The sequence below is a fragment of the Bos indicus x Bos taurus genome, chromosome 13 (genome assembly GCF_003369695.1).
Source record: "Bos indicus x Bos taurus breed Angus x Brahman F1 hybrid chromosome 13, Bos_hybrid_MaternalHap_v2.0, whole genome shotgun sequence".
NCBI lineage: Eukaryota > Metazoa > Chordata > Mammalia > Artiodactyla > Bovidae > Bos > Bos indicus x Bos taurus.
Window position 1 is genome coordinate 51100722 of NC_040088.1, and position 18502 is coordinate 51119223.

Genomic DNA, 18502 nt, shown 5'->3' on the forward strand with positions numbered 1-18502 from the left:
AAAAGCACTCAAAACCATTAGATACTATCTGTCATCAATATCTGTCTTTTTCAAAAAAAAAAAAAGAGTCCAAACAGATCAAAATGAGAAGCTCTAGGTTTACTTAGAAAAGGAAGTTGAAACAAATATAGAACCATTGTGGATTATGGTTTGGCTTAAGCCAAAAGGATTAGAGAAGGTCACATCTCCATTAAGAACCAAACCACCCATGTAGCTAAATTCTCCAGTACGTTCAGATTATCTCTGGGAGATAATTTCTATACTGAAATATTTAGTCGCTTGTGACTAGTTGATATTCAGAATTTTTTCTAGATAAGAATACTTTTTTCCTAATTGTTTCATAGATCTATGACTTTAAAAAATTCTTTAAAGACATCTTGAAAGTTATTTAGATAATATAACAGTTGTAAAGCACATAGCATGGCACCTAATGTACATAAGTAAAGTGAAGTGAAAGCCACTCGGTCGTGTCCAACTGTTTGTGACCCCATGGACTACACAGTCCATGGAATTCTCCAGGCCAGAATATGGAGTGGGGAGCCTTCCCCTTCTCCAGGGGATCTTCCCAACCCAGGGATCGAAGCCAGGTCTCCCATGTTGCAGGCGAATTCTTCACCAGCTGAACCACAAGGGAAGCCCAAGAATACTGGAGTGGGTAGCCTATCCCTTCTCCAGCAGATCTTCCCAACCCAGGAATTGAACCAGGATCTCCTGCATTGCAGGCAGATTCTTTACCAACTGAGCTATCAGGGAATCCCAATGTACATAAAGAGCATGACAAAAATAAATGACTTACTTATTTCCCTCTTTTCCTTACTTACCTCTTTTCCTTTTCCTTTATTCATACTTATCCAGTCTACCTTAAAAGCTAGGTTTATTTTAAATTCCCTCAAAATTACTTTTTTCCCAATTGAAAAGTGAAAGTGAAGCCATTCAGTCGTGTCCAACTCTTTGCGACCCCATGGACTGTAGCCCACCAGGCTCCTCCATCCATGGGATTCTCCAGGCAAGAGTACTGGAGTGGGTTGCCATTTCCTTCTCCAGGGGATCTTCCCGACCCAGGGACTGAATCTGGGTCTCCTGCATTGTAGGCAGACGTCTTACCATCTGAGCCACCTAGCTGTTAATAAGCTTAAAATGTGATTCTAAATTTGGTTCCACTAAGTTATAGGACTATTTTTCTAAATCACAGATTGTATAAAAATATGTTGAATTTGTAATAATTATGCCATTGTTCTTTTGTATGAAGTAAACCTGATAATGGAGAAGGCAATGGCACCCTACTCCAGTACTCTTACCGGTCGCAAAGAGTCGGACACGACTGAGCGACTTCACTTTCACTTTTCACTTTCATGCATTGGAGAAGGAAATGGCAACCCACTCCAGTGTTCTTGCCTGGAGAATCCCAGGGACGGGGGAGCCTGGTGGGCTGCTGTCTATGGAGTCGCACAGAGTCGGACATGACTGAAGCAACTTAGCAGCAGCAGCAGCAGCAAACCTGATAAAGACTACCTAGGGCTAGTCTCACTGCTTATTAAAGCAGCCAAGGAATTTTTAGAGCTCAACTTATAAATCCCAATCAAAAATGGCTTTTTAAGGACTAATTCAATGTATTTATTTATTTTGTTAACAATTTTGGCCACACCACAGGGCATGCTGATCTCAGTTCCCTGACCAGGGATTGAACCCACGCTCCCTGCAGTAGAAGCACAGTGTCGTCCACTAGTCCCTAACTTGATTGATTAAACAAAGCACTGATGAGACCAACTTCAAGAACAACTCATGACACAGCACTCATTGCTTCTTCCTCTTGTGGTCCACTCTTCCAGACAATCCTCAGATGCTTTCAAATCTACAAAATCTAATTCTATTACTCAAAATTAAATCTTTGGTCTCAGACAGTATTCCTCCCCAAATCTTTTTTAGAGAGACAAAGAATCTCCATACATCCTCTCTGCCTTGTCTTTACTTCTAACATATATTCCAATGAATGGATTCCAAGATCTCTCTGAAAGGCTAGATCATCTAGCAGGAATACCTTAAGTACTGGGAGAGAGTTAGGGAGTATGTGGTCAAGGGACTATTTGCATCCAACCACCCAGGTGTTCATAAAAATCATTCAACAGATCCCTAGGCCCTTCCCCCAGTATGCTCATTTGAAATCTAGTGATCTGGGATTTGAAATCTTGAAATTTGAAATCTTGGGATCTGTATTTTTAACAAGTTCTCCAGATGTTTCTTAATCACGTTAAAATTTGAGAACCACTGTCTTAAATCCTATGCATATTTTTCTGAAAGCAAACAGAATATCAGAAAGTGTGGGCAGGGAGTGGGAAGGGGATTGTAGAACTTCAGTGATATCTTTTAAAATAAAATGAGAATTCCCATCTTTTAGCACCAAACTTCCTTGTGTTGAATTCCTCAATTAGAAGTATTGTCCTATCTGTGGAATTTGACTCGGTCAACATTTCGTTCACCTTTGTCCTGCCCTACAACTTTCCCTCAACTTTCTCTTGAAATGCTATGCTACTTTGGTTGTCTCTCACATAATTTCTAAATCTACATATTCCTCAGGATAACTTTTTTCTGAGCCCTCCTCCTCACTCTTCTTTAATTCCTACTTTGTTTTTCTCTTTATAGAACATAGAAGGAAAATGGAAAGCTGATAAATCATCATCTTGCAAAGAGCTGAACTCTGATGCTCTGCATAGCTGCCATCAGACAAGTTCAACCAAACTTTGCAGCCTCAGTAACATAGTAACTTTGGAAACAGGTTAATCTCTTGTCCCAAAAGGCAAACTCTTTCTCTGACCTTGAGGATGTTCTAGATAGCACTATACAATAACCAAATGACCCATCCTAGAATGTGGCTACATCATCGTCTGACTCAAGAGGCCTTTGTAAAGGATTTCAAGTTCTTTTTTTTTTTTTTTTTCTGTGCAGCTGCCAGAAAATGAAATTTGGCCTAGCACTGGCGACCCACTCCAGTACTCTTGCCTGGAAAATCCCATGGACGGAGGAGCCTGGTAGGCTGCAGTCCTTGGGGTCGCACAGAGTCGGACACGACTGATGTGACTTAGCAGCAGCAAGAGAAGACTAGATACTCTGATTTTATTTCACCTTGAAGAGCTAAAGGAACCAACTACATATAAAGTCATTTTCTGTCCACTGGTGCTATCACTTCCTAAAATAGCAGACTAAACATGCTAAAGGTTAATTTACAAGCCAATGCCTCAGCTTTGCTAATTTTCTGATTATTATATAATGTTTCTAAATACTCATAAGGTAACAAATAAATTAGAAACATTTAGAAACCCAAACTGTCAATGTCAAGATTTTATGCAATCTGAGTTATTAAAAAATGTGTTTCCATAGATCATTTATTTAGAGATGACTTAAACCAAAGGAAAAGAAACATTTGGTTAAATTCATTTATCATGACAATCACACAGTATTAAATCCAGAACTCTGAATTAAAGATGACAGTGAAAAGTAATTTCCAAAAACAATAATAGTTGTTAGGAAAAATTTTAGCAAAAGTTAAAAGAAATGTCTTCCCATTAATTACAAATAGCTAAGTATCACTCAGGACTTTTTAACTGCATTTATTCACTCACAGAACACACAATCATTCCAAATTCAAAAGTAATCAATATTTCTAGTACAGACTGAACAAGAATATGCTTATTTTCTTGAATTAGTTCTCAAATAAGAGGATGAGAAATAATGGACAGAAAGACAAAAGAAAAAAAATTCCAAGCTTCTTACCTTCATAGCCTCTAGAGCACAGATCATCAGTGGTTCCATAAATCTTCCATCTGCTCCATAAACCCGATCCCTTGTAAAGCATAATGTTCTTTTCTTGTCTGTTGCCATAGTTAAAAAATAAATCTTCTCCCTTGATTCCTAAGAGCGTGTCATTTTTGCACTCCCATTTCTGAAATTCACTCCTAGAGTCACAGGCATACAGAGTGACAGGAACCCAATCAGTTTTTGATGGTACCCCTAAGCATAATTTCAGTGCAACGCTCATGATCTGGGATTCAGACACCCATCGGAATTTCTGAGCTTCATTGTTCGGGTCGCAAACTGCAGTTTGGACTGCACTGGGACTTAATGCTTCCACGCAACGCTTGTGATCTTCATTGTATATTAAAAATGGCCTAGTGTCTGTTAAAAAAAGAGAAAGGGTGTTTAAGTGGATACATAGGATAAAGGCAATATTTTAGTTCAAAAGTTCTTTATGTTAAATAGATAACAAGGACCTACTATACAGCACAGGGAACTCTGCTCAACGTTATATGGCAGCCTGGGGGTGGGGGTTGGGAGAGAATGGATACATGTATATGTGTGGCTGAGTCCTTTTGCTGTCCACCTGAAACTATCACAACAGTGTTTATTAGTTATAAAATAAAAAGTTAAAGAAAAATAAGTTCTCAATTTTTCCATTTCCCTTAAAGACCTATGATCACAGGAAAAAGGATGAAACTGACTCTGCCTGGGCCAACTCAGCTCCTCCAGAAAGGTCCCTGAAGCTGGAAAGACTGGGTTGAGGGTCCTCTGTCAGGAGTACATGGCTGCCAGCTGCCAGTAATTAACTGGAAATCTTCAAAATGTCCTAGTTTGGACAAGGAACCTTATGAAAAGGCTCAAATGCTTGGGGTCGCACAGAGTCGGCCACGACTGAAGCGACTTAGCAGCAGCAGCAGCAGCGGCAGCAGCAAACATAAAAGGGGGCTTCCCAGGTGGCACAGTGGTGAAGAATCTGCCTGCCAATGCAGGAGATGAAGAGACACGGGTTCAATCCCTGGGTCGGGAAGATCCCCATAAGGAGGAAATGGCAACCCACTCCAATATTCTTGCCTGGAGAATTCCATGGACAGAGGAGCCTGGCAGGCTACAGTTCATGGGGTTGCAAAGAGTTGGACACGACTAAGCACGAATACAAGCAGGCACAAACATAAAAGGTAATAGAAGAAGAAATAACACTGATCTGAGAAAAACAAATTTGGAGATAAATACAATAAAGTATAAAATTAAATATTTCTTTGTCCTAGAACAGAATTTTGAAGTCTGACTACCCTTAGCCTCTTTGAGATAGATGAAACCTATAGAGCGACTGAACTGAACTGAACTGATACACAATTATTCTAACACTGGGAAAGTTTCCTGTGTCTAGAAAAACAATTTTATTTTAGGAATTTTTACCTTCATTTAATGGCCAGCAAATCTGTGAGCTAACAGTCTGCTGGGTAGCCCTGGTCTGGGCAACTAGAGAGCTTTTCTGTTTTGTTTCCCATCCAACAGTTGGCACCTCAGACATCTAGTATCTGTCATTTCATTGGCATATTCAACTTGACCTTTGTATTAAAAAATGATACAAAATGCATTTGAAAAGTGTAATAATTTGTGAAGTTTGCAGTAAAGGTTGAGTACATTACGTTTTTATATTGTTTAAGGTAATATTTATAAGAGAAACTTTACCAATAACAGTGTTTTTTTATGCTTGCAATTTGGGGTTGGTACTTTAAATAAATATGTATACATGGTTTATTCTTGTAGGACATAGCTGCTATCTGGCAAAACTCAACTTCCTCTTGCCAAAAAAGAAAAGAATAAAAGGAGCTAGTAAGCACATTTTTATCCTTTAAATCACAATTGAATTCAAGTTTGATCATTTAAAGGTTTTCTTTTTTGTCTATTTTTTAATAGACAAATGAAAGGAACTAACTATTTGGGGGGCACAGATATAAATTAAACACTTTTTGTGAAGTTTAAGTAAATTCCTTCTACTTAAGAGCTTCTTTCAAAGTGAGCTAGTATAGTATTACAGATGTTTGAGGGTTTGGCTAAATGAGCTTGTTATTTTTTTTACATTTGATTTCAACTTTATTTTTTTCATTCATTGAAGTATAAGTTGATTTATAGGGAAGCCTAGCATGCTGCAGTCCATGGGATCACAAAGAGTGAGACATAACTTAGCAACTGAACAACAAATAGATTTACAATGTTGTGTTAATTTCTGCTACAACAAAGTGATTCAGTTATACATACATATAGTCTTTTTTACATTCTTTCCCATTATGGTTTAACCCAGAATATTGAATATAGTTCCCTCTGCTATATAGCAGGATCTATTGTTTATCCATCCTCTATACAATAGTTTACATCAGCTAACCCCGATTTTAATCAGGTCATCCCAGTGAAACTATCAAATAATCATAGTATCACTAAGAGAGCCCTTTGCTGTTTACAAAGCACTTTCACAAGCCAAATTCTATTTACTGTCCTCAACACCCCTGTGGGCTTGGCAACACTCACACTCTGAGATCAGTCTTGGACCATCAACTTTGAGGTCATAATGGATCTTTGCCTCAAAAGATTATGTTCTCTTGCCATATCTGCTCTTGTCTACACTTGGTAGAGACCTCCCGCCTCTGTCTTGCCTGGGTTCCTAATTCGGAGCTACTTTGAACCTCTGCCTAGATTCCTTGGCTGGGTTCCGCATGTCTGCTGGTTCCACTTCTTGGAATCGGGACTCACTAGAGCCTGAATTCAGAACATCTGCTTCTGTTGGCATATTTGGAGTTGGCGTCTGTCAACAGAACATGCAGTGTCAACGCAATCTCCTCCCATCTAACCGAAGTCCTTCCCAAGTTTGATCTTTGTGTGGCAACACAAGTAACTTTGTGCATTGGTAATACAATTAAAATTTTAATAATATTGTGTTTTACTCACAGTAAAACCCAGGAAATAGGAAGATAAAATGTTCTTTAAATGGATAATGTATCATACAAAAATTTATATCTGGCTAAAAGGGTACTGAACTATGAAATCGCCATAGATATTTGTAGACTCATCTATACTGACCTTTACATTTAATTTGTGTTGGCCATTGCACCTATTGCTTTCTTCTCTAGACTTCTCTTCCACATTACACATAGTTTTGCTTAGTACCATCCTGACGGAATCTATCTTCCACCTTCTACTTCAGTCATTTGATCGTATTGTTGAGTGGCCAACACTTACTGTCTAAATTCAGTCAACCAACCAGCTGGTAACCAGCCATTTAAAGTAAGGTCTTTAGAAGTCTTTATGCAAGAATAGAATTCCTCTTTCAGAGGTTTTTATACTTCCTTGAGTTTTACTTCATGTATTTAATTTTCATCTGTAGTTCCATCTTTAACTTTAACTATCATGGCAACATCCAATATTCTTTTTTATTAATGGCACCATCATCCATCTAGATCTACAAGCCAAAGACCTAGGAGCCATCTAGATTCTCAGCTTTCTTTCACTTTCTAGGACAAAATTATAATCTGTTGGCTCTCTTCAAAAATGTACCACAATGGTTACTTTTATGTGTCAAATTGGCTGGGCCATAGGATCAAACTTATTGGTCAAACACCTGTCTGGATGTTGCTCTGAAGGTTGTTTGCGGAAGTTTTTTGTTTTTTGTTCTAGTTCTAGAAGATTAACATTTAAATCAGTAGACTTTTAGTAAAGCAGATTATACCCCATACTGTGGGTGGGCCCCATCTAATCAGCTGAAGACCTTCAGAGAAAACAGGCTGAGGTCACCCACAGAAGTGGAAATTCTCTCTCTAGACTATCTTTGGACCTGAACTGCAATATCCACTCTTTCTTGAGCTACCAACATGCCAACCCACTCCTGTAGATGTTGGACTTGTCAGCATCCACAAGTGCATGAGGCAATTCCTTAAAATAAATCTCTCCCAAAAAATATTGATAGAGGATAGGTAGAGAGATAGGTACATAGACAGAGAGAGAGGCAGAGGTGGAACCATACATACATATTCTATTGGTTCTGTTTCTCTGGAGAACCCAACTAATACATATTCCCTAAGCCAGTCTTTTCTCTGCATTTCCACTACCATACCCCGGACCAAGCCACCATGGTCTTGCTCTGATTTTCCTCTGTTCGAAATGGAATCATTAGCAATAATGCCTGATCTCCCAGTTTCCTGGGTGAGACAGTCTTAACATGTCACCTGACCCCAGACTGCAAAATCTACTTGATGCCATGAAATATTTCTACTTGGCCATATAAAAGGGTCAAATTTCTCTGTTTCTGCAGTCTCTTTAGTAGATTGCCAATACATGTCACATTCTGCTTGAATACTTATTCAATAATAAAATTATTTTTTCTTTTTCTTTTGGGGAGAGGTTTTCCAGGATGGAAGAGATTTTGTTTTTCACCATATCTCTTCCCAAGTGTAAACTCTTCACGAGGACCACTGAATACACAGGAACAAAACCCTCCAGTTTCCATGTCACAGCTCACTAGATGTGACACCATCCAGGGGAGCTGCTCCTACTCTCACCTCCTCCCACCCTTGTTCTCACTCCCCACCTCCCAGCCACAAAGCCTTTCTGTTTCTCAAAAACTTGAAGCTCATTTTCACTTTACAGACTCCATATTTCAAGTTCCCTTTTCTTGAGACACTCATTAAGGTTCCAACTCAATTGCCAACTCCTTAGTGAGCTAACAACTCTAATTTTAATCTTTTATTTTCTATATAATATTAATAACCACTTTAAAATATATATTTTTAAAATTTTGTTTACTTTTTATCTGTGTCCCTACTGGAATGTAAATTCCCTGAGTAGAAAGACTTATCTTTCCAATCCATCACCATATTCTCTCTTTTCAGAGCATAATAGGCCTTCAACAAGTATCTGTTGAATGAATAAGGGAATAGTTATTAAATTTGAAGCATCTCCTGACTGTTAACCCAGGTACTTTCTCTTATTTAATGCTTGATTCAAGATGATGGATCTATTTCATTTGACTTTTTACCCTGAAAGTTTATTTTTCCCAAAGAGCAATTTATAAATGTTTATATTTATAACAGAAGTACTTGCAAATGAAAAGCTTCTATTTCAATACAAACTTATCTGTTCTTATTTCCTTTATGTATCTTGGACACTAGGAAGCAGTGCAAGTTTGATATTGCTTCTGCCAGACAATAAGAGGAAATGTAAAATTATCGCTTTATGATCCTGTGTTCATACGTTATTCTTCTCCTTGACGCATCAACATGTGAGTTTTGCTTGTATCACTGTCTCTGTGCAATGTCTCTGATTTAAAATGTCATCTGTCTTCCTCTGAAAGTGATTCAAGACCTTGACCAAAAGACAGCTTATGGCATTTTTGTCACTATGAACCAGACCAATGTTTTATTTGGATAAACACTTAATTTTTGTTGTCTATACTATGTTTTTGTAACAGAAATATTGCAAAGCTGAACAAATGAGAATAGATGGTACTTATACATCAGAAATGTATTTACCGAATTGATGAAGCCAGCCATCCGTCTTAACTCAGTCTTAATAATCTTTTATTTTTCAACAAATAGATATCAGGCACCCTGCTGGTGACAAGGCAAAGACAAACTAGAGACAAGTTCCCTGATACGCAGAGCCCACACTTCAAGGGGAGAAATATAAAAAGTCAAACTGCACTTAGGAAAGAAGTTTCCACACAATGTCTCAGGTTAAAAATGCCTGAAGTCTGGCCATAAAAAGGAACGAAGTTGGGTCATTTTGTGGAGACGTGGATGGGCCTGTGAAAGTGTTAGCTGCTCAGTCACGTCCAACTCTTTGTGACCCCATGGACTATAGCTTCTGTCCATGGAATTCTCCAGGCAAGAATACTGGAGTGGGTTGCCATTCCCTTCTCCAGGGGATCTTCCCAATCCAGGGATCAAACCTGGGTCTCCTGCATTGCAGGCGGATTCTTTAACCATCTGAGCCACCAAGGCTGAACCTAAAGACTATCATACAGAGTGAAGTAACTCATAAAGAAAAAAAAAAACAAATATCATATATTAATGCACATATGTGAAATCTAGGAAAAATGATATAGATGATCTTATTTACAAAACAAAGATGTAGAGAACAAATGGACACCAGTGTGGGAAAGGGAGGGTGGGTGGGATGAATTGGGAGACTGGGATTGACATGTGTACACTACTGTGTACAAAATAGGTAACTTATGAGAACCTACTATATAGCTTAGGGAACATTACTCAATTCTCTGTGGTGACCTAAATAGAAAGGAAATCCAAAAAAGAGGGGACATATGGATACACATGGCTGGCCTACTCTGCTGTAACAGCAGAAACTAACACAACATTGCAAAACAACTATATTTCAATAAAAGTCAATTTTAAAAAATGGCCAAAGCCTGGATATCCAACATCACGGGTACAAATGTTCTTTTAAGCACATTTTAACTGTTTTAAATGATAACACTAAGCAAGTCATTAAATTTCCAAAGTGAAAGTAAAAGTTACTCAGTTATGTCTGACTCTTTGCAATCCCATACAGTCCATGGAATTCTCCAGGCCAGAATACTGGAGTGGGTAGCCGTTCCCTTCTCCAGTGGATCTTCCTGACCCAGGAATCAAACTGGGGTCTCCTGCATTGCAGGAGGATTCTTTACCAACTGAGCTACCAGGGAAGTTCAAATTTCCAAATTTACTGGCAAAGAAAGTGAGGTTATTAAAGGTGACAATTTAGAGATAGAACTGTCATAGGCTGTACTTCCTTATACATATTTAGGCTTTCCCCACCATCTATAAATAAAACACTGACATGAAAACATAAAAGCTAATAACTTGTGGAAGAAAGGGAAGCTGGATAAGAGGAAAGTAAATGGGTATTTTGTAGTGGATGTTGCCAGAAACCCATTTATTTCTCTTGCCTTTTGCTACTTCAGTGAGTACCAGCTCCAATCCCCAGGGGCAGCCCCACATCTCTGGGCCTGGGGACGTTTTTCGGACCATCAGAGCCTCCTTCACCCACTGCAAAGACCAGAAGGGTCAGAGAAAGAACACCTCCTAGGAGCAGCCCTTCACTAGTGACCAGTGGGTGTTGGAGGAATGAACAGCCCTAATCCTTACACCAAGGAAGGATGATTCTGGGACATACATTCTACCTTGTCACCCAGAGTACCCAGGAAGGCTGAGCTCATCTGCCCACAGGGCTCACTTGCTCCTTCACCCACCCTGGACCAGCTGCCTCTCTCTGGTCTCACAGCCCCCTCCTCAGCCAGTTTTTCCCAAGATTTTTCCCAGTCTTGGGAAAAAAGTCACTGTCAGAGGTCAAGTCAAGTCATTGTCAAGTCATTGTCAGAGGTCACCATCTTGAGTCAACCAAACCAAGAATCTGTTCATTAGCCCCCGTCAGTGACAGTACACCCCACAAGTGTGTCTCCAAAGAACTGAAATTAAGCTAATAAATATTTATTTATGTAAATGTATTAGTTAAAAATAAATATTTATTATGCACTTACTATATACAAGGACTTCCCTAGAGACTCAGTCAGTAAAGAATCTATCTGTAATACAGAAGACCCAGATTCAATCCCTAGGTTGGGAAGATCCCCTGGACAAGGAAATGGCAACCCACTCCAATATTCTTCCCTGGAGAATCCCATGGACACAGGAGCCTGGTGAACTACAGTCCATGAGGTCACAAAGAGTCAGACATGACTGAGGGACTAACCCATCACTACCATACACGTGCACACACACACACACACACACACACACACAAACTATAACAATTGCTGGGGGCAAGGGGGAAACTAAGGATCACATGATTAGGTTTAGTGATACTGAACAAAAGGATAAAGAAAAAATTGAAATGATTTTATTTTCCTCTTAGATCCTTCATTCATTCATCAAATATCCAGAGAACCTACCAATTAAAGTCACCGTATTTGGCTATTGGGGATTCCCAAGTGGCTCAGTGGTAAAAAATATGCCTGCCAGTGCAGGAGACACAGGTTTGATCCCTGGGTCAGGAAGATCTACTGGAGAAGGAAATGGCAACTCACTCCAATACTCTTGCCTGGGAAATCCCATGGACAGAGGAGCCTGGCAGGCTACAGTCCATGGGGTCCCAAGAGTCGGACACAACTTAGAGACTAAACGACAACAGCAACAACAATTAGGCTACTGGGGGAGGTGCAAGTATTAATCCAATACGGACTATGACCTCAAGGAGAAAACAGTCTGGGAGTAAGTAAGGAACACTGCCAACTTCCTGCCTCCCTCCCTAAAGATAGGAATACCTACTCCCTTCCTGTATTCACTCACTCCCATCTCAGGAGCTCTCCTGCCACCTGCTGATCCCCAGACTTATATCCTGGATTCCATTCTCAGCTGCCACTTCATTCACCATCCTTTCCTTTCTCTCCTGATCTTCAACCTCAAAAACCCAGCCTCTCTGCCAACTTCAAGACAAGCAAAACATGTAGGTAAGAAGCTGAGACTACACAATTTTTCTTCTTCCACTCATAACCAGGCAAATTAATTTTTATGCATTGTGTCTACCTGACTGCGACATAATTGGAGCTCTACTGCTTACTGAGTGACCTTACTCAAGTATCTAAACTACTCTGTGCTGCCTTTTCCCCCTGAAGAATGAGGAGGAAACAACAGGACCTGCTGGTCATGTGAGATTTAAATTAGATCATCTAAACAAAGCGCTGAAAACAGTTCCTGACACACAGAAATTGCTTGATACATATTAGTATATTCTTATCATTAGCTGGGGAAAATCAGTATTGTAGGCAATGTGAAATGGTCCAGAGCAGGATGAAACTAGAAAAAAACAGAGAACTGTTGCAAAGACAGGGACAGGAGGATAGAGACCCCAGAGTTCCCATGTGATGTGGTGGAAAGAAGCATGTGTTTGCAGGCCAGCAAACTTGCAATCAAATGTTGGTTCCACCAAGTCCTAGCTGTGTTGCCTCAGTTAAATTAATCATTCTAGCCTCACTTTCCTGATCTGTCAAATGGGATAATAATGTTCTCTGATAGAGCTGCTGGAAATTTTCTAAATATTTTTTTAGAAATGTTTAGATATATATATTTACAGATAATTTAAGCAAAGCACCCAGAAAATCATTTTGCAGATAGTGAACCCTCAAAGGTTACTGTCCCCTTTCCCATCTCCAAGTGAAAAATCTAAATAATTGATCCAAATAGAGGGACTAATCCCCTTTTTGACATACTGCTGTTTTGAAGCACGTTTATGTCTTTCCTGATCAATACGCTCCAGCTAGTAAATTACATCTTCTTAGCCTCAGAACCAGAAGACCACAATCAAGAACTGGTCAGGTCCTTACTGGCTAGCTGACTTCTGAGCCTTTCATGTAGTAAAAGGTGGATGACATTAATAACACCCAACCAACCCATCTCATGGCTTCCCTGATGGCTCAGACTGTAAAGCACCTGCCTCTAATATGGGAGACCTGGGTTCTGTCCCTGGGTGAGGAAGATCCCCTGGAGAGGGAAATGGCAACCCACTCCAGTACTCTTGCCTAGAAAATTCCATGGATGGAGGAGCCTAGTGGGCTACAGTCCATGGGGTCGCAAAGAGTCAGACACGACTGGGCAACTTCACTTTCACTTTCAACCCTTCTCATAGGGTTGTTGTAAGGATCTGATTAAGGATCTGAAAGCAATTAATTGAAGTGGGTAAGGATCTGAAAGGGCTCTGTAACCTTAACTTGGTTTATAATCAGAAGAATCTGTCACACAGTAAGGGGCTTCCCAGGTGGCTCAAGTGATAAAGAATCTGCCTGCCAAAGAGATACAGATTTGATCCCTGGGTTAAAAATCCCCTAGAGGAGGTAATAGCAACCCACTCCAGTATTACTGGCAGGATAATCCCATGGATAGAGGAGCCTAGACAGCTACAGTCCATGGGTTCATTAAGAGTCCAACACAATAGAAGAACTGAGCACACATGCACATCCTATAATGTCTCCTATGCCAGTTTCAGTTCTTTTTCAAAGGGTATTTGCCTTCCTATCTCCTTCTGCTCTCAATTTATTACCTGATTTCCATGAGTTCCCTCTATGGATCAGTGTAACTATATGATGTTTCCATTCAACAGTGCTTGATGCTTACCAGGAGGCAAGAGGACCCTGTTATTCTCACATTGATAGCAGTTTTGTTCCTTCTCTGCCATGCAAACAACACACCACTTAAAAGGCTACATTCCTTCTGTTCAACTCCCCGAGTGGCTCTGTGACCTCCTGGTTCTCCTTCAGCTGCTCAAGATTCAGTGTCAGAAACCAGGTTTCAGGAATACTTGTCATCACTGTGATCCACGTCCCTTTGAAGACAGGGTCTTTGTCTATAACTGAGGTTGAGTGTGTTTGATTCTTTTTTTTTCCCCCTTACAGGTTGCCTTCCGTATTTTGTTTTTTAAAAATATATTTTATTGAAGTATAGTTAATTTACAATGTTCTGTTCGTTTCTTCTGTACAGCAGTGACTCAGTTATACATATATACGTTCTTTTTCATATTCTTTTCCATTATGGTTTATCCCAGGACATTGGATAGTTCCCGGTGCCATACAGTAGGACCTTGCTGTTTATCCATTCTCTATATAATAATTTGCATCTATTAATCCCAACTCCCGGTCCATCCCTCCCTCAGTACCCCTGCCCGTGGTAACCACAAGTCTCTTCTCTATGTCTGTGAGTCTGTCTCCGTTTCATAGATGAGTTCATTTGGTTTATACTTCATATTTCACACATAAGTGATATTATATGGTATTTGTCTTTCTCCTTCTGACCTACTTTAAGTGTATTTAATTCTTTAACACTCACATTTAACCAGCAGTGATTCTTCCTACCTAGAAATTAGGTCCAACAACCTAAGAAGGTGCTGAAATGTCACACAACAAAGCAACTGTCTTCTCACCTGTATCTGCAATATCCTACACCTACAGGTCTCCAACTCAGAATCAGAGAAAAAAATCAGAAGTCATTTGGGACAATAACAAGAAAAATAGACAACTATCAGAACAGCTGAAGAAAGAAAGAGGACAAAAACTTGGTTTTGCTCAACAATGTCAGAAAGTATGTGTTAAATCTGGTACCAAAACAAGTCACATGTATAAAGGAATAAATGAGAGACTAGAAATAAAGAAAAGATAAAAAAAGAAAGGAAGAATGAAGGAAAAATATAAATATTAAAGGAAAATTTTATGAAAACTAGTAAGGGAGTGGTCAGTGGGCAACTGTTCCTCACAGACATCCTAGATTAGTATTAAAACCAATCTAAAGGGATAGTTTGGGAGCTTGGGATAGATATGCACATGCTGCTGTATTTAAAATGGATAACCAGCAAGGTCCTACTGTTTAGCACAGGGGACTCTGTTCAATGTGAGGTGGCAACCTGGATGGGAGGGGAGTATGGGAGAGAATGGCTAAGTCCCTTTGCTGTCCATCTGAAACTATCACAACATTATTAATTGGCTATACTAAAAAAAAAAACAACAACAAAGTTTAAAAAAAAATGAATGTAAAAATATCCCAGTAAGCTTTATATTGATGAATGTTGACTAATAATATTTTGGATACACTGGGTTAAATAAAACATATTCATAAAATCAGTGTCACCTGTTTTTTTTTTTGTTTTTTTGTTTTTTTTACCTTTTTAAACATGGCTATATAATGTGGCCAATGATGTTTCTATTGCCAGGTTGGAGTACAGGTCTCATTCAGGGTCTGTCTGAAGACCTTTGCTAAGTCACTTCAGTCGTGTCCGACTCTGTGCAACCCCATAGACAGCAGCCCACCAGGCTCTGCTGTCCCTGGGATTCTCCAGGCAAGAACACTGGAGTGGGTTGCCATTTCCTTCTCCAATGTATGAAAGTGAAAAGTAAAAGTGAAGTCGCTCAGTCGCATCCAACTCTTAGCGACCCAACGGACTGCAGCCTACCAGGCTCCTCGGTCCATGGGATTTGCCAGGCAAGAGTACTGGAGTGGGCTGCCATTGCCTTCTCCTCTGAAGACCTTTAGTGAGAGAAAACTTTCTCCTACAAAGAACATTCTATTTGAGACAGTGAAACCTTTAGAAGATTGTCACTGGTCTTAGTTTTAACCTTTGGGGTCACGAAGAATATATTAATCCTCTTGCACAAGACAGTCTTTCAAGATGAAGACCAGAGTGATATGGAGCCTGCTATCCCGTCACCCTTCTCCTTACTCACTAAGAGATGTGCTTTGTAGCCAGGACTCAGGTTAAATAAGAGCTTCCCTGGTGGCTCAGTGCTAAAGAACCCGCCTGCAAATGCAGGAAACTCAGGTTTTATCCCTGAGTCAGGAAGATCCCCTGGAGAAGGAAATGGCAACCCACTCTAGTATACTTGCCTGGAAAATTCCATGGACAGAGGAGCCTGGCAGGGTTATAGTCCATGGGGTTGCAAACATGACTTAGTGACTAAACAAAAACAACAGGGAAAATATCTCCTCAGACTTCAGGACTCCTTCCTCTGTATTGTTTCTTGGAAAACCTTTCCTTTAAATGCTAATTATCTTGCTTTCACTGAGCTACTGATTGCTACCATGGGGGAAAAAATAGTCATGGTTATGAATAGCTAACATTTAGTAACTATTATGAGTCATACTATGTTCTAAATATTTTACATAGTTTAATTCATTGAGTCATTGCAACAACTGATGGGACAAGTAATATGATGCTTCTTAGTTTATATACTAAGAAAGTTTATAATTAAGGCACAAAGAAATTAAGTAGCAGGGTCCATTTACAAACTATGCTGCCTTTGCTTGTGTTTTTATCATCTCAGCTATTTCATGGTCATGCCAATTTGTTTTCTGTGGTTGAACATTCTCCCTGGAAAGCTTCCTGGTGGTCAGGAGCTTCTGTCTCATCCATGATCCCCTCTCCCCAGCACCTGCCTCCAACATGTTGACAGGGCATGGAACACCCTTGGCACAGGCTGGGCAAGGTGGTATTTGCTGATTTGTGAAAAATGAAAGGGGATCAGAAATACAAAATTTCAAAGCTGAAATCCCATCTATTTCATCTCAAAAGAGACCTTGGAATAAACATTCCTCCAGACACTCAGCTCTCATTCCTCAGCTCTCATTCCAAGGGTAAAGCAAGATGTTTAAAGAAATAGAAGAGAGAGACTTCATACTGTCTTCAGGCTTCTGGAAAGCTCTGAGTCTGGTCCTCATGAATTATCATCCATTTCCAAGAAAAAAAAAAAAAGGAAGGGATGGAAGAATAGGAATAAATCAGTTTGAACAACTTAGAACTGAGAGAAGGATCTATGTAGAACACCTAAGGATGAACTGTCTAGTAATAAAAACTAGGACTGATCAAAATGGTTCATTCACTGCTGAGTGAAGTAAGTCAGAGAAAGACAAATATCATATGCTATTGCTTACACGTGGAATCTAAAAGGGGATACGAATGAACTTATCTACAAAATAGAAATAGAGTCACTGAAACAGAAAATAAAATTTATGGTTACCAGAGGGTAAGGGGTGGGTGGGGAGTAGGGATGCATTGGGAGATTGGGATTGAGGTATACACAGTACTATGTCTAAAACAGATAACTAATAAGAAGGTGCCTTGCAGCATAGGGAACTCTACTCAATACTCTGTAATGACCTATATGGGAAAAGACTGTAAAGAAAGAGGGGATGTATGTATATGTATAACTGATCCCAATTACTGTACACCTGAAACTAACACAACACTATAAATCAACTCCAACTTAAAAAAAAAAATTTTTTTTTAAGGTGCATTCACAGAAAAAAGATGAGTTGTAAACTCGCATGAGATCTTTGGGGGGTACTATCTGTGACCCATCCTTACACCTACGATAAAGAGAGACACCAGCGCTGCCCTCATTTTGGTCAAAAACGCTCAGAAGAGATTGGTTGAGAGTTAGATGGAAATTGAAAACAAGAATTCGCCAACCGGAGCGGAAATCACTCCAAGAATATATAGCAGCGAAAGGGCAATGGGAGACGAGAGAAGAGGTAAGAGGAAGGCAGGGTTCTGAGGGGCTCAGATCAGGCAGCCCCCTGACCCCAGGAGGAGCCGCTGCCTCCTGCCAGTCCCCAGCTTCCAGGCCTGGGAACCCGGAGCAGCTTCCTGCAGAGCTGGTGGTGCTGTAGCCCGGCTTCCTCCTCCACGCAGGTGTGGAAGGAATCCCTTAACACTCTCCCCCAAAGGAGGGGGTATCATAGACCCCAGGCCCCAAGTCAGGAAGTTCAGACCTCATTAGCCTACTTACCCAGGAGCTGCACGGCTACCGGAAGAAGAAAGAGGAGAGACAGGAGTGGGGACGGCCTCATGGTCCAGAGTTTATCCTTTTCTTCCACGGATGGAGAGAAGAGAGCGGGGAGGACCAGGCCAGTGAGCCCCCAGCTGTCCCTGCCCGCTCCGCCCTTCTCAGAACTGCCCAGCTGAAAAGGAGCGTGGAGGAAGCGCCCACTTTTAAAGGGCTTCTGAAATTAGGGAAAACCTCCAATAAGGAGATATCCTGTCACATGAGGGTGGTTGGAAAAACAGGAATTCAAAGTTACAACTTTGCTTTGTAAGCTAACTTCTGAGAAGAGCAGACACAGAGGAAGGGGAGAGAGGGACACGTGTGGGAGAGAGATGAGGAAGAGGGTGGAGGCGACTGGGC

General features: G+C 40.3%; 1 protein-coding gene across 1 annotated transcript in view; it reads right to left on the bottom strand.

The window, feature by feature from the left end:
• Positions 1-18367, bottom strand: part of MRC1 (mannose receptor C-type 1) — a 113879-nt gene extending 95512 nt beyond the window's left edge. Inside the window, exons 1-2 of the mRNA XM_027559833.1 lie at positions 18107-18367; positions 3769-4170 (exon numbers count right to left, since the gene is read on the bottom strand). Coding sequence (XP_027415634.1) covers positions 3769-4170; positions 18107-18167 — 463 coding nt within the window. The 5' untranslated portion in view covers positions 18168-18367. The remainder of the gene's footprint in view (positions 1-3768; positions 4171-18106) is intronic.
• Between the last annotated feature and the right edge of the window lie 135 nt (positions 18368-18502).